Source organism: Coenobita brevimanus, chromosome 78, assembly GCF_032717465.1.
Source record: "Coenobita brevimanus isolate Jiangsu-jjx chromosome 78, ASM3271746v2, whole genome shotgun sequence".
Taxonomy (NCBI): domain Eukaryota; kingdom Metazoa; phylum Arthropoda; class Malacostraca; order Decapoda; family Coenobitidae; genus Coenobita; species Coenobita brevimanus.
In genome coordinates this window covers 38,126,527-38,153,420 of record NC_137031.1, presented here as the reverse complement: position 1 = coordinate 38,153,420, position 26,894 = coordinate 38,126,527, and the positions used below count along the sequence as shown (strand labels likewise).

General features: G+C 42.1%; 1 protein-coding gene across 1 annotated transcript in view; it reads right to left on the bottom strand.

The window, feature by feature from the left end:
- The window catches only part of LOC145408809 (uncharacterized), a 57,238-nt gene that overhangs the window by 8,048 nt on the left and 22,296 nt on the right, over positions 1 to 26,894 (bottom strand). The window contains exons 4-9 of the mRNA XM_080279455.1: positions 19,139 to 19,413; positions 11,318 to 11,471; positions 10,494 to 10,584; positions 8,927 to 9,039; positions 6,820 to 6,960; positions 4,607 to 4,736 (exon numbers count right to left, since the gene is read on the bottom strand). Coding sequence (XP_080135581.1) covers positions 4,607 to 4,736; positions 6,820 to 6,960; positions 8,927 to 9,039; positions 10,494 to 10,584; positions 11,318 to 11,471; positions 19,139 to 19,413 — 904 coding nt within the window. The remainder of the gene's footprint in view (positions 1 to 4,606; positions 4,737 to 6,819; positions 6,961 to 8,926; positions 9,040 to 10,493; positions 10,585 to 11,317; positions 11,472 to 19,138; positions 19,414 to 26,894) is intronic.

Sequence of the window (26,894 nt, the reverse complement as noted above, 5' to 3'; positions counted from 1 at the left end):
CTGCTGGCAGCCTATGTGGATCTCAAGAAGGCGTTTAACTCAGTAAATCGGGAGGTGCTATGGGAACTCCTGTGACTCTGCAGAATCCCTGCCAGGATAATGCTACTGACTGCTGGATGACAGTGCTGTTGTAATGGGGTCATAAAAGCCAGCATTGCTTAGAGGCAAAGTGGGTATCCTCTCTTTGGCTCAGTGGTAACGTGCACATGTATGATGCCTGAGGGCCTGCAATCGAATCTCGGTCGGGAATGTGTTATTAATTTGTTAAGTTTTATTCCAGTTATTACACTGGTTGGCAATGGTGTGGGATGTGAGGCGAGGCTTTGAAGGCAATGATGTTGTTGGCTAGCTGACTGCGTCCTAGTCCTTACATCCTGGGGATGAGCTGTTCAGTGTGGTCTGCAGCATCCCCTGTGGCAGCCTCCAATGTTATGCTACTGTGTGTTCGAAACTGACCAGATTAATCACCAAGGGAAGAAAAGAGTGATGTAATGGGGTCACAAAAGCCCGCATTGCACAGAGGCAAAGTGGGGATCCTCTCTTTGGCACAGTGATACCGTGCGTGCATATCAAGTGCGAGGACCTGAGACTGAATCTCAGCCAGGACAGTGTGGTTCATTTGTTAAGTTCCCTTTTGGTTATTACACTGTCAAATGTGGAAGGGGAACATCTCACTTCTTCTCAGTAAGTTCTGGTGTAAAACAGGGATGTGTCCTTGCTCCCACACTTTTTAACACATGTATGGACTGGGTACAGGACCAGACTGTAAGTCAAAGTCATTGTGGGGTATCAATTGGCAATTTTAGGGTTACTGACCTTGACTTTGCTGATGATGCAGTTATCCTGGCAGAATCGCTAGAGATACAGTACTACTGAGCGCCCTTGAGGAACTTTACGAGCATGCCAAGCCACTGGGATTAAAAGTTTCTTTGGCCAAGACCAAGGTCCAGGCATTTGGTGGCTTGTTGGATGAAGTCAGTTCAGTCTGTCCAAGCATGTGGTGAGGATACAGAAGTCTTGGAAAGATTCACTTATCTTTGCAGTGTGGTCCATAACAACGGTAGATCAGACAATGAGATCTCTCGCAGCATTGGTCTGGCTTATGGGGTCATGGATTCACCTAATTCTGGTATTTGGCACTGTTATTATTTGTGTAGACGGAAGAAAGTTCGCATCTTCAAGGCACCGGTGCTCCCTGTCTTACTTTGTGGTTGTGAGACATGGACACTAAACAGTGACTTGAAGCACCGAACAGACTCCTTTGGTACTAAATGTCTTCAGAGGATCATGCAATATTGCTGGTACAACCAGGTGCATAACGTGCAACAACTCTGTGAGACTGAATCAAGGCCTATTACTTACATAATAAGTCAATGCCAACTCCAGCAATGTGGGCACATGGCCCACCTTCCTGAGGCTGATCCTGTTCAGAGGGTGATCTCTGAACAAGTTAACCCACGGTGATGGAGACCAAAGGGAAGGCCAAATAACTCATGGCTGGGGCAGGTCAATCACTCCTGCTGGAAGATACTTAGAGGAAGAAGTGTTGCTGCCTGGAGGGTTGCACAAACGGACCCGCATGGGTGGAGTCAGAGGGTTAGTAAGACTGCGCCCAGCAGCATTTGCCCCTTCTCGATTGATTGATTGATTGATTGATTGACATCACTTTCTGACACATATACTGAAAACATCCATCCTCTTTTTTTAAGGGGCAGGGGGATAGGTGGGGGCGCTCACCATCCACTCACTCGATGAAGTGCTGCTCTCGGGTGTCCGCCCTTTCCTCTCCATCCTTCTTTCCTTCCATTCTGTTCTGTCTTTCTTTCCTTCATTCTTTCCTTGTCCTTCTGCCTACGGGTGACTTTACACTCCCTCTTCTGTCTTTCTTTCCTTCATTCTTTCCTCTTCCTTCAGCCTGTGGGTGACTCTGCACTGAGTGACAAGCCAAATGGTTTCCTGCACACCAGGAAAGCATTTACTTCGCTGGGTGGTAACCATATAACCAGATTTTGGCGCCTGGTGGTTTTAGTGGGTAATTATTGCATTCCAATCAGATTGAGCCGGTGAAGGTTTATATCCAAGGGATGGTTGGGGTTGATTGCTCATGTAATACCACTCAGGGATGAGTGAGGCTGGTCACTCTCATCTTAAATGTTGGGACCAACTGCCTAGTCCCGGGCTCCTATGCTCCTCATGGGGCAATGTAGGATTGGATGATGGATGGATGGATGGATGGATGGAGATTCCATATTTACTCCTGGCAACAAACTTGTTCACATGCTCTCTTTGTTTTTCCATTTATAAAGGCTAAAACATGCTTGCTTGCATTGGCCTTGGTCACTTAATGGCAGCTCTCCATGCTCCTTGCTGTCTGGCAGCTTCCTATTCAGGGAAGGAGTGTATTGATGTTGTGATGAGGATAAGTAGATTGAGAAGGTTTGGGCATGTGGAGAGGATGGAGGATACCAGCTGGGTGCAGAAGATGAGAAGTATGAATGTCAGGGTAAGGCTGCAAGTGGCAGACCAAAAAGGATCTGGGATGAGGTTATTGAGCAAAGTTCTTCAACTGCATTCTTTCAAGAGTCCAGTTACACTATATTCCTGCGTAGCAGAGGTCCAGATATATACACACACACATATATATATATATATATACACAGTAGAACCTCGGTCCTCGAACACAATCCGTTCTGGAAGGCTGTTCCAGGACCGAATTGGTCGAGGACCGAACTAATTTTCCCCATAAGAAATAATGTAAATCATTTTAATCCGTTCCAAGACCCCAGATGCTTACCTATTTAAGTTTCAGCACTGGTACCAGTGCTTTCCTTTATGAGGTGACTGTATATTTCTCTTGCCTTTTCACAAATTATATACTCACTAACACTGTCTCCTGCTAACTGTTTCTCATTGATGAAGATAAGCAATAATTTTTCCACTTCTTCAATTATTTTCGGCACTACTTTCCTCTTTTCACTGCCAGTAGCCGTACTGGATGAACTTGCTTTCTTTGGAGCCATTATTAGGGGCTAATACTGCACTGAATCAAGAAAAATGTGAAGCACAGCAGGACGACCACGTTGACAAACAACAAAGGTGGACGCGTGACTGTCGGTCGGCCAGCTTCCCTTCGTTTGGCTACATTCAGGTTGGTCTAGGTCCGATATTTTGGTCGACCTCTGGAGCAAAAATTTCTTGAATTTTTTGGTAGAGGTCCGATTTGTTCGACATGTGAGATGTTCGAGGACCGAGGTTCCACTGTATATATATTTATACTGTATATATATATATATATATATATATATATATATATATATATATATATATATATAGGTATACCCTGGTTTAATGATGCAATTGGTTAAATAAAAACCTATTGTTAAGTGAGGTATCGTATCTCGGGGTAGATTTAACATGTAAAGTATAGGGATGTGTTTTTGAGCCTTGGTTTTCCCCCTCACCCAAGTCCTAAACTCACCCAAATGAGTCCAAAAATAAGTTTAATGCCAATCTAAATGGCCTAACAGCTTAAAAGAAGCTAACCTAAGCCTAACAACTGTATATAAGTCACTAAAACCAACAAACAAAATCTGAAATATAAGTCTGGAAAAAATCAAACTGGGTAAACTGTACCCCAAAATGACAATGTTCACCTCACCTATGACTAAAACACATTAATGTAAGTCTGAAAACAGTTTAAAAATCAAACTAAACACACAATTTTCGTCTAAAATATCATCAAAATCAGTAAAAAAGAATCAAACCCTTTGCCAAACTGGGGTTTGGCTCTCGTTAGGCAGGGTATGGTGTATTTCTACCCCTGTCGCTAAGCCGGGGTATCGCATCTAGGGGTATTGTACTGTATATCGAGGTAAACCTGTGCATATATAAATATATACAGTATACTGCATATATAGATAGATAGATAGACAGATAGATAGAGATAGGTACAGATATATACAAACTTTACTACAGCAATTACACTTAATGCTTGACAATACTTCGCTATTTTTCACAAGTAACAATGATATACAAACTTCGGTAACACTTCAATGTTTGCCAACAACACTTCAGTATTTTCACAAGTACTGAAAATATACAAACTTTACTGCACTGACACTGCACTACACTCAAACTGAACTGAATACCGACTGAACTTGCTTTAGTCTCTTCCCCATCCTTATATAAGCTTGCATTACTCTAGAAAATTACAGCACACACTTGACGGGGCAACAGTTAAAACAATTACCAACTAGGAGGCAACAAAACATGCCAGAATTTTCTTACATTACATAGCATTCTACATTATTTGGCATACAAACTTAAACTACATAATTTAACAATCACATAAATACAACATTATTGAGAAAAAGAGCAAAAAAATTAATGCAAACTTACAAAACAACTATGCTCACAAACAGCGGGCAAACTGGCAACTCTGACTCGTACTGGAACTACGGTAAACATCTCAACTACCTAACTACAAAATCCTGCTTCTTAACGGTACTTACTCATACAGAGAGAATGAATGGAGTAGAAAGTGGTTAAGAACTGTAATTATAATACAGTATTAATAATTATGAAAGTGATGACAGCGATGACTTACTTCACAACGCCCTTGATGCCCGAGAAGTAGTCTATCCTTTCCTTGGCAGAAGAGGCAGATGGTGGTGTTGGGGGCCGGGCTGGGAAGTATACACACACCGCTACCAACAGTAGTGCAGCAACCCCAAAGTCTACAAATGCCACTCCATATCAATTACCTCATGTAAAAGATGCTGCTTCATGACTAGTGTAAGTTTTTGATGCATGACGACTAACCACTTTAATAAAAAGATGTCTTATAATGTATTTTATTCCTGCTCCTGCAGGATGAGTTTATTCAGCTTAGGAGAAACATCTGGCCATGAAAGAGTTATAAACACCCTCTATTAACCCAGTCAAGACTATAACATCTCTGAAAACTAATTCTTGCTGCCGTAAAATAACTCGTCTTCATCTTAAGAGAAACCTATGGTACTAAAAGGGTTGAAATAAACTCTCATTCATTTCTTTAGTACTGTTACATAATTCATTCTTGCTATGAGCAGATGATTCAGCTTAGGACAGATCTTTTCTTCAAAGAAACACTGAATGGCCATAGTAAAGAAAATTGTGCATCCCAATGAGAGATCTCTGATAATGAAGAGGATAAAATGTACCATAACATACACATGTGACTTCATTAAATAAAATCAACTTGAAAAATTGTTCTGTACATGAAAATATCTCACACTGTCAAAGAATTTCTGTTAATAGCAACTGAAGTAAAAGTGTAAGAAGTCTGCATGACAGAAATTTCAACAGAACCACACAGTTCAAAGGTGAAAACTGGCATCTGAATGTGTGTAGGCATGTGTTTTCACTTTTTTTTTTTTTTTAATTTTGATTTTTGATAAGGCGGTACAGCAGAACTACTGACTATAACACCACCACATGGATTTACATTCCCAGGCTATTTTGTCAGTCATCACAGTTTACATCAGCAATGTAATAATATTCTACAGTAGTTAAAGATTAGTACCCATATTCCTCATTTCACAGCACATGTGCATAACATGGTATTACAGTAAAGTACAGTACAGTCAGCATTCCTACAGTCCTCATGTGTTCAGCATACATTAGCATCACCATTACAGTACTGTATAAGGAAACACCTTAAGCACAATAATGTCTCTCATATTTTAGTGATGCTGCTGCCAAATTACTGTACTGTATTCAACTTAAAGGGCATAAAAACAGCTTTCAGTAACAGCTTCATTATAAAAGTTTTTTTCTTAGCTGTATAAATAATCTGGAGATGGCAACAATAATATGAGAAAATAGCCACATGGTATTTGTTGCTGTTGTGGTCCCAGGTTCATCTGAAATGTGAACAAGTGGACCACAGGTTCAAGTTGCCCTTCTCTCACAGTCCACCATCCTCCTTCTTGGGGATGGGAAGGGAGCAGAGGGATGTTTGAATAACCAGGCATTGAAGCTGTCCCATTATGTCAACGCTACTATGTACTGGCATCCCCCTCTAGCATCTCCTCTTGTTACTGAAAGGGTTAATTGATTGGTTGATCAATCCATCCATCATCCAATCTTACACTGCCTTTTGAGAAGCACAGAAGCCTGGGACTAGGCAAGTTGGCCCTGACATTTAAGATGAGAGTGACCAGCTTCACTCATCCCTGAGTGCCATTACGTGAGCAATAAACCCTAACCACCCCTTGGATATAAACCTGCTCAGGCTCAATCCAACTGGAGTGCCTTATTTACTCACTAAACCACTAGGCATCATAATTTGGCAATATGGCTACCACCCAGCACAGTAAATGGTTTCCTGCTGTTCAGGAAACCATTTGGCTTGTCACTCAGTGTACAGTCACCCATAGGCAGAAGGAAGAAGAAAAAATGAAGGAAGGAAAGACAGAAGAGGAAGGAAGGATGAGAGGACAGGGCAGACACCCAAAGCAGCACTACATCGAGTGAGTGGATGGTGTGCGCCCCCACCTACCACAAATGATTGGTAAAACTAGTCAGAAATTGATACTCAGTCACAAAGCTCCATAGCACGTTGGGAAACTGTGTACAGCTGAAATCCATACATCAAGATCATAATGTTTGCCTACAACATTAGTGTCAAAGATTAGGAAAACTGTAAAATTAAAAAGATATTACATTTTCCAACATCAGAGTTTACAGTTCAGTGGGAATTACAGAGAATTATAGTGGAGCCTAGTCTATGACCCATTGCTGAATACATAGGAAGAATAAAAAAGTCAGCATTCTTACGTATGTACATCAGTATCATGATGTCACCACGTATATCCTCTCGCTCCTGATCACTGGGGTTCTCTTCGCTGGGGAACCGTACCATCAGGGGACTCAGGTACATCCCTGCACCCCCTAGGTTACACATCAGGGCACCCACAGCTGTCAAAGAGTAGGAGCAATTATTATGTCACTATATTTTGAACAAAAGTAATCATCATCAGCATCATCAATAGCAATATCCAATGGCTGGTCCCTCCCTAGGAATTTCCTGATAGAGGACCAAATCTGACAGAACTACCTCTACAGTATATTACTTTGTCATTGCATGCTTCTCTTACTCTCTCTGTCACTCTTCTTTCTTTTCCTCTTCCTTTTTTTTCACCAGCATAGGCCTACTGCCACATTCTTATTCTGCCCACACCAAATAGTCTCTGTTTTCCAACAGTACTGGCAGTCATACTTTCCAAGATATTCTTTGGCAACCTACCTACAAGCATTCTCTGAATATGGTCAGATCATCGTAATGAACTTATCTTAATCCATTCAGCAATGTCACATCTCACTCAAATAAAGTGTTCTTCCATTACATATATTTAAAAATATCATATTATTTATGCCATCCCTCCAACTTATGCCTGCAAAATAAAATTTCAAGCTATTCTGGTAAATAATGAAACAAATTACAGTACTCAAATAACCAGACCTAGGATACATGGCTGCATAAATGTAAATGCAGGTAAGAAAATGGCTATTGCAAATGAAAGTAATTCACAGTACAAAGTGCTGGTAAATGGAAAGATTTGAACAGCTGGAAGATTTCAAGCATCTCAGTGCAGTGAGAAAATGAAGATAAAACTTTTTCTAAACACAGTAAACCCTCAATATACAGAACCCTCTTTTAGCAAATTTCGTTTTTAATGACCACTTTGAGTTGGCCGAACGTTATGTTCACTTAACGAATTTTCATCTGGTAAAAGAAGAGCTCTATATTTAAAGATTTTTGTTCAGTAAAAGCCACAATGCCTGGGAAATTACCGAACAGCATGGTGTTCAGCTTTAAAGAACTATTGGCTTTAACGTCAAGGGTCTGATACCAATTTGTTATATTAAGGGTGGACTGTACAGGTACTATACTTATTACCCATCCATCCATCATCTAGTCCTTTACATCTCCATCATGAGAATATGGGTCTAGGTTTTGGGTATTTAGTCCAGACATTTATGGTACGGTGATGGTGACCAGTCTCGAATTCCTGAGTGGCATTATATGAGAAATATACCCCACCTTCCCTTAGGATCTGAACTTAGACAGCCACATCCAACTGAAGTGCCCTAACCTACTTAACCACCATGCATCCATATGCTGGTTACAAAGTATAATGTTGCCACCTAAGACAGTAAATGCACAAAACTATAAGGCTCATCACTTACAGTAGAACCATCTGCTTATAACACTACATAAAAGAGTTTGTGAATGGTGAGCAGACCCACCAACCATCCACTTTAATTCTCACACCTTATAAGGTTTTCCAGTGGTTAGTAAAACCATCTGACTTTTGCCATAGTAAAATAGGTAAGTCATCCCCTCAGATTAAAAAATTGAATTAAGATAGTTTCTTACCCTGCAGACCTCAGAAGGTTTCCCAAAGACAAGTAAGTTCCTCTGGTGTCAACTAAAGTGAAATAAATAGGTTGTTCCCTGGGGCTCAAAAGGTTTATAAATCAATGGCTGAATGCAGACAACAATAGGCAATGATCATGAAAAAATTATTCTATGCTGTTCTTCTCTTGTATACTGCTAGGTCTTGTGCCAATCTATCATAAGACAAAAAATGGCAAGGTATGGGTTAACTCTGCCTAGTGAAGAGACTAGCCCTACAATGGGGAAATAACTCATCACCATCGTAATCATCACCATAAGTATCATCACTGTAAATCTATTCACACTACTGCTTTATAAATGGGTTGGGTAGAATCCTGATAATGGATATGATAAATGCACAAAAGTAGAACTATACAGTACTTAGAGTGGTCAGCAAAAATGAGGCACACTTCCTTTCACAATCATTTAAGATATTATTATTCTCAGTTTATTTAACCACTGTTGAAAGAAATTCTGATTTACCTGTCGCAGTGATCCTCTCGCTGGGAGGGAACCACGTGGCAGACAGCATGGCAGGGAGGGACAGCACCAGGCAGGCAGCAAAAGCAAACAATATAGAGCTGACATGGCACAGTCTGGGGGGGAAGTTATTTCATTTATTAAAAAACACTAACTCTCAGATGGAAATGCAATTTAGCTCTTCATTATGAAAGGTATTACCAAAATAAACAAAATTATATGGCAACAGCATAAATATGATGCACAGGGTTTACTGAGGTTATCCTTCTCTATGAAGGATCTACCATTAACTGAACAAATCTGTAAGATAGCAGCATGTAAAAAAAAAAAAAAAAAAAAAAAAAAAAAAAAAGGACGTCACTGTACTTAAGTCACTCTCAACTGGAATGGTTCATTTCAAAGTATAGTACGATCAGGTCACCTACAATGTGGATAAATGGTCAACATCAGGAGCAACACTATGGAAATCACTGCTACTGGAGATACAGAACCTTAAATTGGCCTTAATTGTACTGTACCAAAAATGATAAACAAAATTTAAAATGCATGGTGGTGTAACTAACCTGAAATGTGGCAGTACTGGGTACACCACACCATCAACCAGACCACACCACCACCTTGATGACATCAGTACCAAGACCACCAACCAGACCACATCATCACTGGGACCATCAATCCACACCATCACTCACAGTTTCACCCCACACCATCATCAAGACCATACCACAACTGAGATCATCACCCCATGCCATCATCCCACATTATCACCCACAGTTTCATCCCACACTATCAACCTACTGTACATTATTACTCCACATTATCACCCCACACCAATACCCAGATCACACCTTTACCCCACACCATCACTTCACATCATCACCCAACACCATCATTGCACACTAGTGAAATGAAAAGTCATGTGGCTTATGCTCTAACAAATATGTCCATGCAGTGACAGATACAGGGTACTGGCAATGTCACATCTGGCCATGTCTGGATCCAATCCTGTGTTATGGAGGATATAACTGCACTGTGGTAACTTTTAGGATGTAACCAAGGGCCTACCATGCTGTAAACAATCAGCATTACAGGAGAATGTGTCTTATAGAAAAACTGACTGTAATGTACATACACTGTATATTAATGGATGCTGAGTTGAGACACAACAACAACTTTCCCTTGGAAAAAAATGACAGCCAGCTTCTTATCTCATATCCATAGGTAGGAACATTACAAAGCAAAAAGAAAAAGTTATGAAGCTATGAGAATTTGGGGGAAGTGGAGATGACAACAAGCATTCTATGTTTAGTGTAGAAAGGCAGGTACAGCACAAGTCCTACATTAATCTATATTCAGGCAACCAATGACTTTTCCTAATGAGCACTGTTGCTGCATGCATTTTTTTTACCATAAGGCAAATATGTCTAAATGTACTGTACATATCATAATATTGTACTGTTTCCCCTTTATGCTGTACTAATAGATATGGCAGACATACATATAAGGGGTGGACTAGGAAAGAGGACTTTCTGTATGCATTATGCAATAAAACGAAAAAGAAAAAACCTACATAGTGAAGGGAGTTTCTTGTGAGGTGAAACAACGTAACACAGTGCCCACTGTGAGGAGAACGGCACACACAAGCATCCCCAGCCGCAGACCTGTTCAAAGGCAGGTAGTTTAGTCATTAAAATACAATGTACTAGGAATTCACTCATGCTGCAAAAATTCACCTGGTGTTGCTTGATTATAACAGATGGTATGGCTTCTAGTTTTTCCACAATGACAGGTATTGTAACTTCAAAAATTAACATCAAATTGGGTAGCACGAATAAAGCAGAATTAAGAATATAATCCTTTAGCAATAAATGTGTGTCCCTGTCTGTAACAGGGTGTTTAAAAGCCCGCATTGCTTAGAAGCAAAGTGGGGGATCCTCTGGCTCAGTAGTAACGTGCACGCCTATAAAGCACAAGGGCCCAGGATCAAATCTCAGCCAGATCAGTGATTAATCTGTTAAGTTTCAGTTCAGTTATTACATTGACTGGCAGTGGTGTGGGATGTGAGGTGAGGCTTAGAGGGCAATGATGTTGTTGACAGTGTCTGAAGCCTTACATCCCAGGGGTGAGCTGTCCGGTGTGGTCTGCAGCGCTCCCAGTAGTGGCCTCCAATGCGCTACACTACCATGTGTATTCAAAACTGACCATATATATATATATATATATATATATATATATATATATAGCAAGGGAACTGTGGGAAAGCAAGGGAACTGTGGGACATTTGAATAATTGGGCTGTGAAGCCACCAGATTTTATTGGTGTTATCACATGAAAGCATCCCTCTCAAGCACCCAAACCCCCAAACACGATACATATATGCAAAGTTCCCCTCACCCAACTTCTGTGTGAGCCACATCATTGGGATGGTGAAGATGACTACAATAATTGGACCCCAATTAGGAAAGGCTGCTATGGTGGCATCAGTCCAGCTTGGGAAGGCTGCCTGTGCTGACTCTGCTATGGGACCAAATGTCCCCCATACTATTGTCTGAAACAGTAAAATGGTTTTCAGTAAGTAGGCTATGGCATTTATCACTCTTAAAAATGTTACTGTAACTTTAAAAATAAAATAGCAATATTGGACTGCTTCTAATACAGTACAGTACTATATTTCTAAAATGATTTTGGCACTTCAGTTTTCAAAGTTTTCTGTGAGAGGTAGCTTGATCTTTAGTCATCAGTCTGCCTGGACTTCTGACAAGTCCCAAGAGAAATAGAAAGGTAGTCAGTGACAAAGTTGGGGGCTGAAGAATGTACTGTCAGGATGGTGATGGCAACATATGAATATTTGGTATCAGAAGCAGCGTGACAGCCACTGGAACATACAGTCAAAAGTTTGAGATTAAGGTCATGGTACATCATGGACCAGCCCTGATCCCAGTGCTGTTCATAGTGGTAATGGAAGCCTTTTCACAAGATCTCACTCAGGGAGGATGTCGCATGGCAACCCTATACACTGATGATCTCATCCTGATTGAGAAAGTATGAAAGAAATGGATGAAAAATTCCAAATGTGGAAAGAAAGTACAGAGTCGAGGCCTCTAAGTAAACAACAGGAAGACAAAAGCCATGATCTGTGGGAGTTACATCGGCTCACTTACAATTTGCGGTCACTGGCAATGTGTTTTATGTAGGATGGGTGTTGGTAAGAATAGTATTTTCTGTACTGGATGCAAACACTGGGTAGACAAGAGATGTCATAAGATATGTGGTAGCTTGAATTTGGCAGTGCATGCTGGTGTAGAAGTTAAAGGAGTGTAGCCAGACTATTCCACAGGAGACCTGTAAGATCCATGGAGACAGAAAATGAGTGACTGGAGATCACAGTTAACTTCTGCTACCTTGGTGACATCATCTGTGCTGGGTTGGTGCTGTCACTACAAGGGTGTGAAGCAGATGGAATAAGTTAAGAGAATTACCACCTATCATGACATCACAAGTGTTCTCACTGTCAACAAAAGAGGTATTTAGAATCTATGTTAGGAATGTCTTATTATACGACAGTGAAACATGGAGTGTGAAGAAGAAGGATATTATAACACATATGCAACATGAGATGATTTGTTGAATAACTGGAGTAAAACTGGAAGGTGAGATATCCTCTGCAGAACCGAAGAGATGGCTGGATGTGGAATACCATATATCTGAATGTAAGTACAGCAGAAAGGAGGAGACGGAGAGTGCTTGAAGAACTTGAGAGGATGGACCAGTGGAGGGGGGTGAGGTGCAGAAGTACAGCATGGTACTGAGGTACCAGGTCATTACTGGAAAATTGGATTGAGGAAGATATGAGAACAGGAGGTGAGTACTGACCTTACATCCACAGTTACTACTACTGAGCTGGTGCAGACCACAGCAAGGTGGAGTGCTATCAGGTGAATACATCTGAATTACTGTATTCAAGAGAGCTGGTGCAGAGCACAAGGTGGAAGAGTGCTATCAGGTGAAGTTGCCTGACCCATGCTACATGGAAAACAGACATGAAACTGAAATGATGTTGGTGATCCTTCTGTTGCCTTGGGCCACACAATACCTATGTTGGAAAATTGTCAGGTGGTAATAAGATACATGCCAGCCAGTCCAGCATTACCCACTCTGAGGTATAGGAGCCTGAGGCTAGTCTATAACGGTCCAGAAAATTTAAGGGTTTATAACCAACGAGATTTAACACCATCAAGTGGTACGTGATGGTGACCATCATCCACTCACTTGATGTATTGCTGTCTACTTCTTCCCTAACCTTTATCATTCTTTTTCTATGTCTACCCTCCTCTCTTCCTATTTCCCTCATCTTTCCTGTCACTTTTTATTACTCTTCTTTCCTTTTCAGGTGGTTTTACATTGAGTGACAAGCCTAATGGTTTCCTGTAAGCCAGGAAACCATTTATAATGCTGGGTGGTAACCATATAACCAACCCATGTGTTCCCTACATGTCAACAAGTGGACTGGCGGAGAGTTAGTGCCCCTCCCTGTAAAACCACTAACTCAAAGACAATCGGCCACCCCTTATGGAATTATGGCATCTGGCTGTAGACAAACCAATAGATAACCAGTCTATGTCCCTTATGGTATTACTGTACATATCTGCAAAACATCCAGCTGCCTTATAGACTGAGTCCCTCAGACCACTAGACCACCAGGCATCTGGCAAGTAAAATACCAGTACTTGATACTACTAAATGAAAAATAAAGATTTGAGCTGATGTGAAAAAGCCTTACTGATAATACTTCTCTGACTCAGTACCCATGCTGGAAACTGTTATGTGCTAATGGGATGTTTGATAAAATGAATTATAAATAATGCTACTGGTATAAGACTCAGACATCAGAACTGATAATGATATAGCTTAACTGATAATAAACTTCTTTGACTCACAAGCAGATTCTCTAATAGGTCTACTTCACTGATGTACTTGTATGTATTACTCTATGATACTGATAACTGGAAAAAGTGGAAAAAGATAATAATAATAATAAATAATAATAATAATAATAATAATAGTAATACTACTACTACTACTAATAATAATAATATTAATAATAATAATAATAATACATAAACAAAGTTTCATTCATTCATTCATTCATCATCTAATCCACTGTTGCCCCAGGAGGAGTGTAGAAGCCCAGGGCTAGGCAAATTGGTCCTGACATTTAAGATGAGAGTGACCAGCTTCACTTATTCCTGAGTAGCATTACGTGAGCAGTAAACCTCAACCACTCCTTGGATATAAACCTGCACTGAGTGAGTCAAACTGGAGCACCTTAACTGCCCACTAAACCACCAGGCACCATAATTTGGTTATATGGTTACCACTCCGCATAGTAAATGGTTTCCTGGTGTAGCCCACAAGAAACCATTTGGTTTGTCATTAACTGTAGAGTCACCCGTAGTCAGAAGGAAGAGGAAAGAATGAAGGAAAGAGAGACAGAGGAGGAAGGATGGAAAGAAGAAAGGAAGAGAGGAAAGGGCAGGCACCCAAGAGCAGCACTTATATCAAATGAGTGGATGGTGAGCGCCCCCACCAACCATAAACAAATACACGCTGTAAATAACATAAAAACAGGCATTCCATAATCAAATACAATACGGTAAGCATAATATACAAGTAACTTTCTAAAGAAGTATGAAGATGCTACCTCTAAACAAGTAAATCAGAGAGAGGAGCCGCCCTTGGAGTGAAGCGTTAGCCTCAGTTCAGTTATGTATTTTATTCTTGCAGAGGGACAGTGACTGTTTCCCTCCACCTCTCTCAAAAGATGGATGGTGCATTGCAGAAAAAAGGTAACTTCAGCCTGCAATTCACTGGGTTCACATTCAAATGAGCCTGGAGTTGAAACTGCTGTTACAACTACTACCACTACTACTACTACTACTACCATTACTACTATTACTACTACTACTACTGTTATACAGTACTGTACTAGATCTTCCTAGTCCAGAGAGGTTCTTCTAAACAGGGAAGAACATCAAACCAGGACTCGATACACCTAGAGTACAGGGTGAACACAGACTCTCCAGATGGCAAGGCAAAAGATTTATTATGACACTAGGTTTTACATACAGTTTTATGTCCGAGATCGTGAGATCGATCTGGAGGAAATGGTCATTGGGGGCGAAGGGGAATTGGGGAGAGGGAAATCTGAAGGGAGATGTCCTGGGTCCCGGATAAAACACTTACACTCACCGCCGGAATATTCTCTGGAAAAGGAAGGGGGCTTGGGCTTAACTCTACATCAGCACGGGTGTTGCAGTGTGACGAATTAGTGGTGATATGGTTAAGGCGTAGACAGGCTATGACCCTGGCTCCAGAAAAGTGGAGGCCTGAGGTCTGACTCTCCCTCTTAGTCTGGTGATAAGGTTGTGTGATTTGTGCCCAGAGTGGGTCTAGCAGTGAAGTTAGAAGGAACCCGCGACAGTCGGGACAACAAGTTTATGTCACCAGGACCGGGATTCCTTTGCCAGGGGGTAGGAGGGCATTCCCTACCTGTGGGAGGGGATATGTGTGTGTGTGTGTGGGGGGGGGGGACTAACTCCAGCTTCAGCATCATGCTGGGGAAGCCTGCCAGACCCCAGGGAGTGCGTGTTCTCTAACTCCTTCTGCGTTGCCAAGTCGCCTCTATGAAGCTCAGGGGTGCTGTGTCTGGCAAGCATATCGGAACACAGGAACTCTGTCTGCATTGCCAAGCTGTCTCTAACAAGGTCGGGGGTGCCGCATCCAGCAAGCACACGGGAGAACTGGAACTTTGGAACTCCTTCTGCGTGGCACCTCTAGCAAGACCGATTGTGCTGCCTCTAGCAAGCAAATAAGTTGATGAGACCTGGCCGCTGCTGGTACTGATGCCTCGATCAGCGATATGGGTAGTGTGGCAGTCCCAGGCTAGAGGGACTTCTGACCACAGGGTGCGTCAGCTCCCTGTGTCCTTCTTGGGCGGACACTCATACCTCCGTGACTCAGTTGTGGCTGCCCGAATTTTCTTCAGCCCCCTTGCCAGCTGGAACTGTTGTAGATCTTTCGATCTGTCATTTGTGGCCCCAGGCATTTTAACTACCATTTAGATCTTTTGACCCGTCATTTGTGGCCCCAGGCATTTTTAACTACCATTTATTCTTGCTAAAGTCAAAATGTCTTACTCAGCTTAGAGGAGGCATCTTTTGCCATTTTGTTATTTATTTATTTCAGTTTATTTGCAAGAATATCATACACAGGTTTAGTACAGGATGCTCAAAAGTCTCTATGCAGTAAGAGAAAGGAGGAGTGGCAGTGTGTAGCGGGTGTCCAGTGTGGCAGCGTGGGTTAGTGACTGAGATGTGGCACCGTTTATTGGATAACATGTACCTGTACATAAGCATGATAGTATGTGTCGTGGCTGTGAGGTAGGAGGTAGGCCAATGGTAATGTGTGTGTGTGTGTGTGTGTGTGTGTGTGTGTGTGTGTGTGTGTGTGTGTGTGTGTGTGTGTGTGTGTGTGTGTGTGTGTGTGTGTGTGTGTGTGTGTGTGTGTGTGTGTGTGTGTGTGTGTGTGTGTGTGTGTGTGTGTGTGTGTGTGTGTGTGTGTGTGTGTGTGTGTGTGTGTGTGTGTGTGTGTGTGTGTGTGTGTGTGTGTGTGTGTGTGTGTGTGTGTGTGTGTGTGTGTGTGTGTGTGTGTGTGTGTGTGTGTGTGTGTGTGTGTGTGTGTGTGTGTGTGTGTGTGTGTGTGTGTGTGTGTGTGTGTGTGTGTGTGTGTGTGTGTGTGTGTGTGTGTGTGTGTGTGTGTGTGTGTGTGTGTGTGTGTGTGTGTGTGTGTGTGTGTGTGTGTGTGTGTGTGTGTGTGTGTGTGTGTGTGTGTGTGTGTGTGTGTGTGTGTGTGTGTGTGTGTGTGTGTGTGTGTGTGTGTGTGTGTGTGTGTGTGTGTGTGTGTGTGTGTGTGTGTGTGTGTGTGTGTGTGTGTGTGTGTGTGTGTGTGTGTGTGTGTGTGTGTGTGTGTGTGTGTGTGTGTGTGTGTGTGTGTGTGTGTGTGTGTGTGTAAAACTAAGATGTGTAACAGTATGAAGTGTGTTTGAGGTATGGCAGTGTGAAGTGTGATCGTGTCTCCTACTTCACACTAACATTTCCAACACCCTTCATTAATCAGATGGTACTGCTTCAACACAGCTTACCGATGAAACTGTGCACTGCTGATATCCGAGACGAGATAAATGAGCTCGTATTCTCGCCACAGTATCTCCAGCAGTTCTTCGGTTTAGCATACTGTAAATCACGCATATATTCTCCTATACGTTATTTATGCAAACAATGTCGTAATTAGGAAGTGAATAGGATATGAGAGAATTTTGATGGATAATATGCATAATAAATCACTGAAGAAGAGGTGACACACAACTGACTATGCCCACAGGAATAGGGCCCCGGTTCAGTTCGCTTTTTTCTTTCTTTTGCTATTAATCTAGCAAGAAACATCTTACCATTCTCTTATATCGTGTCTATATTTTTCTTCATATCGGGACTGACTGTAAATAACGTACAAGAGAATACTAACCAACCGACTGCAAAATAAATACGAGCCCAGCTCTCTCACACGGACCTGGCAGAGAAACCACATTATCCTGTCGAACCAGTGAAATAAATCAGACCCTTAACTGGTTAGGAATGGGGAAGTATTCATGAAGGATCTAAACTATTTTTCACGAAAAATGGGTCTCTACAGGAGTGAAATATAATCCGATCTGGTTTGCCCTCGTCGCATTTCTTTACTGCAGGCTAATTCTGTAGTTATTCAGTCTAGTTTAATTGGTTGTGAAGCGATTGGTAGTTGCATGGGAGATCAACAACAATTATAAACATGCAATCTCTTAGATAACTTCAGCTCAAGACAATTTATGAAAACGCTGAAGATGACAATGAGAGCCTGGTGTTGAAAAATAGAGAGAGAGAGAGAGAGAGAGAGAGAGAGAGAGGGGGGGAGGGGGTGGCGAGGAAGAAAGGAAGGAAGAAGGAATACTGTATAAAGCGAGGATTCGTATGGAAAAAATGTAAATGGTAGGTAACAGATATAGTGGTTGGAAAATGAGAGAGAGGTAGAAGGATGAGGGAGGGAAGGTGTGGGAGAAAGAGGGAAGGAAGGTGTGGGAGGAAGAGGGAGGGAAGGAGTGGGAGGAAGAGGGAGGGAAGGTGTGGAAGGAAGAGGGAAGGAAGGTGTGGGTGAAAGAGGGAGGGAAGATGTGGGTGGAAGAGGGAGGGAATGTGTGGGGGGAAGCAGGAGGAAACGTGTGGGAGGAAAAAGGATGAGAAGAGGGGAAGAAGGAAGGGGAAGGTGGAATAAGGAAGGAAATGAAGGAAGAAGGAAGAGATGCGAGGAAGAAGGAAGAGGTGGGAGGAAGCTGGAAAGAATAGAGTGCGAAGAGGGAGAGACAGCGATAAAGGTGGTTTGAGAAAGAGGGAAGGAAGAGGTAAGAGGAAAAGGAAATGACTAAGAAAAAACATATGAAAAGAAAGGGGTATGACACATTAAGTAAACTGGAAGTGTGAGAGAATGGGGAAAGATACGGAAAGCGTCAAAAAGAGAAGAGGTGAACGATACGAGAAAGTGTTTATCATATCTTTTTCATGCTGCATATTTTATAGTTGTTGTAGCTGACAGTGGTTATGGCTCTTATGAGGATAAGACACTGACAACAGATTTGCATATTTAATCAATGAAACATATGCAAATGAGATCATATAACAATTTTTTTTTTTTTTTTTTTTTTCATGAAAATGGTGCGATCCCTCCATCCCAAATGTGCATGCACTGCTGCAATACGCAAAATCACGATGAGCGATAAATCGCAACTACTTAGTCTTCTCAGTGTGATTATGATTTAATGTTATTTATCAACTCACTGCTTCCAATCCTGTGCCGCCAGTTCACCCTGTTAATATCAAATTTCATTGTCCCGGGGATGAGGGGAAGGTTCAGTGGGGCTAGTTCCGACTGTAGATTTTCATTTCTCTAAACAGCATTCCACGCTTTACTCTTTCCTATTGAAAGCCACTGAAATTTTGGTACTTCTCGTATGCCGTGATAGTTTTTTCTTAATTAGTCTGAAAATCATTGGAGAAACAGCGCACAAAGGAGCCTATACTTGTAATTATCATCTGACATCAGGCTAAACAAGAAGATAAAAAGTCTCACCTGCAAAAAAGCGATGCAAGAGAAGACACCCAGGACCCAAAATCTGGCCCTATAAGTCTGATAGGTTTCCTGCGATGTCCTTGATATCGTCTCTTGCGGAGCCTCCACCAGGGCAGGAGTGGCGGGGGTCTTGGTGGTCTGGGTGTGCAGGGAGGCGGCATCCAGGACGGCAGGGTAGGGCAGCTCCGTTCCAGTCTCTGGCCCTGGCCCTGTTGCCCTTTCGCCCTCAGGTTCATGCTGTACCTCGTCCTCACCCATGGAAGTTTTACTCGGCCCTGTGGAATCAAAATGCTGATTTCAGTGCACGATCTCTCTCTCTCTCTCTCTCTCTCTCTCTCTCTCTCTCTCTCTCTCTCTATGCATGTCATATTCAAAGCATTTGCCAACAAAACAGTGTAACATGGCTTTATCTGGCTCATGCTAGGTAAAAGCAGTGGTGGCGTGGACAGAGTAGTAGGATGAGGACTAGGGTTGCAGGTTCAGTACCGGATGATACAGGGAACAGTCAGAGGATTTTATTTATCACCGTGTTTACTGCCCTTCCATACGGCCCTTCCGACACATCATAAAAACACGCCCAACAATACTGCCATACTAATATTGACTATACGACACATCTTTAACATATCTATATGTTTAAAAGAACCACGATATTTGTTTGTTTGTCCTTCAATCACGCCCAAATGTAGGGCCAAAGACCCCCAGTCCCATATATTATATTCTGAATCAGGGTAATCCAAGGATGGTTTTGGGTTGGTCAAAATTCAGATCTGGGTCATTTGAGGTCACTGGTAGGGTGTTCGCCTTTTTGGCCTATGCAACGTCGGGTACCTCTGTAGCCCAATTTTTGGTATGAAGACTCACATGACCTCCAGTTCGGACACAGGCTATGTGAAGTTGACCTCCGAGGTCATTTGAGATCACTGGTCGGAGGTCATTTGAGGTCACCGGTAATACACGCTCGAACGACTGGACCCAGCTCAATTTTTGGCATGGAGACTCACATGACCTCCAGGTTATGTGAGGCTGACTTCCAAGGTCATTTAGGGTCACCGGTCGGAGGTCATTTGAGGTCACCGGTAATAGTAAACAAGTGGGCACAAATACTGTGCGATAGTTTGCGAAAGCTGAAACTGAAAGTTCCTGGACTTCTTGTAATCCCTATACAAAAGCACAAGAGGTACATGGTCTATCTGGAGTAGAAAGAAAGTGAACTATAACAAACAGGATTAGAGTGTTCGCCTTTTTGGTCCGGCAACGCCGGCCACCCCTGCTAGTCACATTACAGTTAATGATATGACGTTCTTAGGATGTTGAAATCAGCCCTCCGTTGGTATGTTGTTGGTTAATTACTGCACATCGTAGGTTGATTACTGCTTCCTAGCTTAATCTATACTTAAAAAGAACAATTTAATCACAATCCATGCTTGTCCTCTACTGATTCAGATATAGCATACCACTGGTTCAGTCAAATAATCGGTATCTGCCGGGAAGAGAATATTATTAACTGAAAACAGGTAAACAGCGCCATTTCAGGAATAACTGTGGCTGGTACCGAAACCATGACTATGTGTACACCATCATCACAGTGTATAATACAGTGTAAAACCTCAAAAGGATATCAAAATCTAGATTTACAAGAAGTGCGTGTGGTACATCATGTGGTGGTATATTTTCGCAACCCTCCCCTCACCCCGACGGAGCCACAGTTACATTGACAAGTGATCATGCTTCCAAAGCCCTCCCCCCACTCCAACGCAGCCCCTTTGATATTAACAGGTACTCATTAATTTGGGTACGATATATACATATTTTTCTCGTCCTTGTTCTTAAAGTCGGCATAAAATCAGGCTGTGCGACATATCGCGTTGCCGACAATACTCATGAAATGCAAGATGAGACTGCAACTGCATTCGAGATCTTGACTCCCTTTGCAAATCGTGTTCACTGTTGACGCCCATCAACTAATATAATAATATCTATAATGTTTAAACCTTCTGTCAAGATATGTGGAAGATCTGCACATGTAATACGAAGGTAGGTGGCTTCAATTTCCACTGAAGCAGACACCTGCACCGTGAAGACGTGGCCATGCAAACTTGTTCGCTGTGCTCAAGATATCAGCTTAATCTTCAGACTGGACGTGCATGCCGTTCAAAGCATATCTTCGTGATGCAATACGGTCACGATCTGTTGCGTATCCCTTGCCTTATGGAGATAGATGTAAGCTATAAAAGGCTGAAAATGATCGTTGACAATATCCTTCAAGATATATAATTCGTCGTAACTTGCCATGCATGCTTCCTGGTGAATTAAAGTAATATTCCGTATGCTTACAACACCCGTTTTTCTTTTTTATTTCTTCTTCCCCTTTCCCTTTTCAATTTCTACCTTGTTCTTCTTGACTGACATGGTGTGAAGGGGCTCGTGTGTGGGTGTGGGTGTGTGTGTGGGTGCGGGTGTGGGTGCGGATATGGATGTGGGCATGACAGGCTGGAAATCAAATCGCACATACTGATAAAGATTCAACATGTTCATTATACTTTTAGGTAGAAATTATTAGTTGGGTGATTATTTTTGTCGTTTCTTCTCCTTCCTCCTCCTCCTCCTCCTCCTCTTCTTCGTAACAGCTATTCCTGCCTCTGTGCACATCTTTGTAGCTTAGCGGCAATGTGAAGGGTCTGGTACCAGCTACGAGTATTAACTAGCCACCTCACCTTTGTATGCCACCGCTAAGCTTTCCCTTCCTTTAATGGTTTCACAGCACAAACGGACTGACCCAACTGAATTCTATAGCACACACACACACACACACACACACACACACACACACACACACACACACACACACACACATAGACCGAGAGTGAAAGTATTGTTGGCACAGAGAGAGAGAGAGAGAGAGAGAGAGAGAGAGTTAAACAGGAAGACAAACAGACTGACACCCACAGGTAACTTTACGAGACGTTCCGTGTCTTAAAAACCTGCTATTCCACGTATGCGATCACGGCCACTCCAAGGATAACCACTTCTGTAGTCTTATGGCCCCAGTCTGGTGGTTTTAGCAGACTCCTGGTACCTATCCCTTGCCGGATTATTACCTCGCCCGGACGGAGTCCGATGATTTTTTTTTTTTTTGTTTATTTGTTTGTTTGTTTGTTAGCAACAATACGGAAAAACGGCCGAATGAAATTACATGAAACTTTCAGGATATGTGAGCACTAGTCCCAAAGGGAAGTCATTAAACTTTCGAGGCAATCGAATGACCCTGAAAGGTCAAAATCAAGGTCACGGATTTTCAGAGGGCTATAACTTGAAACCGGCTGAAGATATATTTACTATTATGAACATAAAGGAACCTCATATGGGCTTTCATTTGGCACCAAGACCTTTGACCTTGTGTGACCCTGAAAGGTCAAATTCAAGGTCACAGGTATTCAGGGGACTACACATCGAAACTGGTTGCAAATAGATATATACTATTACCAACATATAGGAAGTCCCAGATGGGCTTTTAATTGGTGCCATGACCTTGGACCTTAAGTGGCCGTGAAAGATCAAACTCAAGGTCATGGTTATTCAGGGGGCTACAACTCGAAACTGGTTGTAGATAGAGTTATGTACCATTATCAACTAATAGGATGTCTCATATGGGCTTTCATTTCGCACCATGACCTTTGACCTTGAGTGACCTTCAAAGGTCAAACTCAATATCACGGATTTTCAGAGGGCTATGACTTGAAAACGGTTGAAAATAAAATAACTGCTGTAGGACGAGGTTTGTTGTGCCTGGCACCACCTGTTATTTCTGCATGTGGCACGTTAACCCATTCTCTTCGAGGGTGTCTCTCTTAAGCTGAATAAAATTAATAAAATCGCTTCAAACAAGACAGAATAACCTGGAATATGATGTCACTGCAATAAGGACTACCAGGAGGATCGCTAACAACCCACTGGGTTACGGGCGTGTTTCCACAGTCCAGCAAAATCGTCTGCTGGTGGAAAGAACAGAATGAATAAAATGGACGTCGTAGCAATGGAATATCAAGGAATATGTGGCAGTCACTATGTTATTCAAGCAAACCATGTTGATATTAACATTATGGAGTACATGCAGGAAAATACCAAGGTGTGACATGCAACACAAAAGCCAAAAGAACAGGCAACAGGGAGTCTTCTTAACCAACGAAAATACGAAGCTTTAGAGATACTGTTACACTCTTTTTTGTCGATTTATTCTGCACATTGCACCTCAGTATCATCTAACACGTTCCTGCGGCAAACAATGTCGATATATAAACAGCACAAAAGAGAATATCAAGGTGTGACGGGCAGCATAATTTACTGTGGAGACGTGCAACGAAGCCTCCAATGCCTCGCAGAATACGGTCATAAGATGTAACGCCTATACTCCTTTCACCTTAACTTGGCCCAGATTTTTTTTTTTTTCGTTTGATGCCTACTTCATGAAACAGTGGCATAAGAAGACAATGCAATGGTTCTACATCATTTCCGTAGCACTCCTTCGTGGCTATATAGTGTCATAGTCTAGTGTTATTCTCTTGTAACATCTCGGCATTCACGACTGAGGGATGGCAATTTCAGGACAAAGTTACAGTAAAAAAGGATACAGTGTGTGTAACAGGAGAATACAAGTTCATAATAATCACAAATGTCAGTAGGTGAGTATGTTTTTTTCTCTTAGGAACAATACACGCCACTGTGATGTTAAGACCAATTTAAAGCCTGTTCCAGTCAACCTGTTATGTCTACAAAGGCTTGAATCGTGTAATTTCTTAATTTGTGCGGTATATTTTGTGTCTATACTAAAAATGTGTGTGTGTGTGTGTGTGTGTGTGTGTGTGTGTGTGTGTGAGAGAGAGAGAGAGAGAGAGTATAGCGTAAGGTTCGCGTGGTCGTGCTGTATCTATATAGTATGTATGATCCTTGACATGTGAGAGATTGGTATGCGAGGAAGGTAGCAGTGGTGTGTGTGTGTGTGTGTGTGTGTGTGTGTGTGTGTGTGTGTGTGTGTGTGTGTGTGTGTGTGTGTGTGTGTGTGTGTGTGTGTGTGTGTGTGTCAGCACACATGGAAGTGAGTGTGAGAGGGAAGGTGTTTGATGTATAACTATCCGGAAGTGGAGGTGTGTGTGTGTGTGTGTGTGTGTGTGTGTGTGTGTGTGTGTGTGTGTGTGTGTGTGTGTGTGTGTGTGTGTGTGTGTGTGTGTGTGTGTGTGTGTGTGTGTGTGTGCAGGTGAGTTGCTTTAGTGTGTCAGCACACATGGAAGTGAGTGTGAGAGGTAAGGTGTTTGATGTATAACTATCCGGAAGTGTGTGTGTGTGTGTGTGTGTGTGTGTATGTGTGTTCTCAGAGGTATAGACACATACACACAAGCGTGCAGGTGCATAACATATAATACGAGAGGACCGCTAGGTGGACTGCGAGTGAGGTCCTGTTACAGCGTCACGTTACCAGTCATCGTCACCGTCACCGCCCACGTCACCCCGCTCCGTCACATTCCGCTTGCTGAACTGCCACGCTAAGTCACCAAAGTCACCCACCGCATTCTGGTTCACGTATCATGGCAAAGCTCATATCAATACCGCGTGCATGAACAAAATACTGAACAAAAACTGATCAACGTACTATATTCTTTTCACTTTGACTAGGTGAAAAATTGTCATCTCTCTGTCTTGAAAAATTATAGCAAAAGATTGTAACTCCAGAGCGCGGTGGTATCATGAACAAGTGATATGGAAAGCATGTAGAGCCGTAGTATTATCGTATTCTAACAATGATCTATGGGAAATAAGCTGTAAAGGGAAAAATATCTTCGCCTGCTAAAAATAAACTATATCCACGAAATAAATTGGCAGCTGTCAAAAATGTGGTCCCGGGTGACATTACAGCGGACGGATTTTTGGACACCCACAAGCCTTTCTTGCACATTATGTCTATTGAAGATCGAAGGGTAGCTCAACCCCTTCAAAACGATGACGTACTTAGTTTATTCTTCTAATCTCAGGACGATTTCATTCAAGTTATGAAAACCCTCTACTGGTGAAGGCTTCTCCCAAAAATTAAAATCGTTTGAGAGCAACAAGAACGATTTAAATAAGTAACTTAGTAAAGTGGTTAACCTTTTACAGCTACCGCTTAGCAGTGGATTTTTTTTTTTTTTTTTTTTTTTGCCTATAGGGAGGCAGCCCTAAAGTTTGGATCTAATTCCTTAATTCACGACTTAGAACCCGTTGGAAAAGGACTTGTTATCTCAGCAAAATCCCATGCGTAAGAAATTTGTGTCAAAGGTCAATTTCACTGGTTTTTATTTTTATTCTATACAGTATTTTGTTTACAAACCACACATTCATAGCACTAAATTATATCTGAAGAGTAAAAGATATTGTTACTGGCACTGTAATCACCCGACAATCAAGCATAATCCTTTCAGTCCGAAGGGTCTCGCCTCATCTAAATAAAAATGATCTGACTTCACCGGAAGTAAAAGAAATAACGTCTTTGAGTTGAACAGCTAAGAAGAAAACACAACAGGAGTGCTAAGAGTAAGAGGAAAATGTAATTAGCATCACAGCACAAGCAGGGACGTGACTCTGACCCGACATTCTGGACGACAGTGTTAAGTTGCCTGAGACAGAATGGCGAAAGCGGATTGCGGACCGCAAGCAGACAGCAAAGCACATCCAAACAAGTAGTCTCATAGGAATTACAGTACATCAGAGCGGAAAATGAAACAGTACGTCAGTGGAGAATGAAACAAAGTACGTCAGAGCGGAGAATGAAACACAGTACGCCTAACCTGAGAATGAAACACATCAAAGCATGTTTATGTGTGAAAGCATGTCCAGGCAGAGAGAGTGGCATGTACCAAAGCACGTTCATGGATTTGGTGTATTACAGTTCAAATCACGTGCAACCTGTGTAGCCTACGTGCATGTATCAAAGTACTTCCTAGTATGGTAGGAAGTGTTACCGTGGTATGTAGTTAAGTTCTCTGGTGCATACACACCCCAAGGATTTACAGGAAGAAAGAGAAATCTGCGAGAAATATGTTGAGAGAGAGAGAGAGAGAGAGAGAGAGAGATTCTAAGGTGCCAATACTGTAGTCCCTTAACCACGATTATGCTTTTTTAAATTATAATCTTTTCACCGACAGACGAATCTTTTCAGCTTAGGGGACCTCTCAACTTGCATCAAACCGTTCTCCACGATGGCTCTTATTTTTATCCTCCACCTGACAAAGTCAGAGGAGGGTGTTGTTATCGCTGGGATCAATACGTGTTCGTCCGTAGAGTTGGGCGGCGGGCGGCTGGCTGGGCGTAGAGATGTCGTTTACAGGCCAAACTCAAAAAGTATTCACTATACAGTAGAGTCATGGAATTTCACACAATTGTGTCTTCTAGTGAACTGGTGCCTCTTGATATGTAGAATGCTGTGTCTTATTATTTTTAATAATGAAAAAGTAAAAAAAAAATAATAATAATTTTTCCAGAGATTTCAATGCTACCTGTGCAAGCAATTTGAAGGGCCCAGGTTATGTGTCCTCAAGGCCTTCTTCTTACGCCCTTTAAAAGTAACGACTAGAGGGGGGAGGGGGAGGGCCGTTATGCGCTTGGTTAGGTGTACAGGGAGGTGGGGGGCTATGTGCTTGGTCAGATGGAGAATTGCAACAGCGTAACGTTGCTATATAATGCTGCCAAAATATTTTATTAAAATATATTTATTTATTTATTTTTA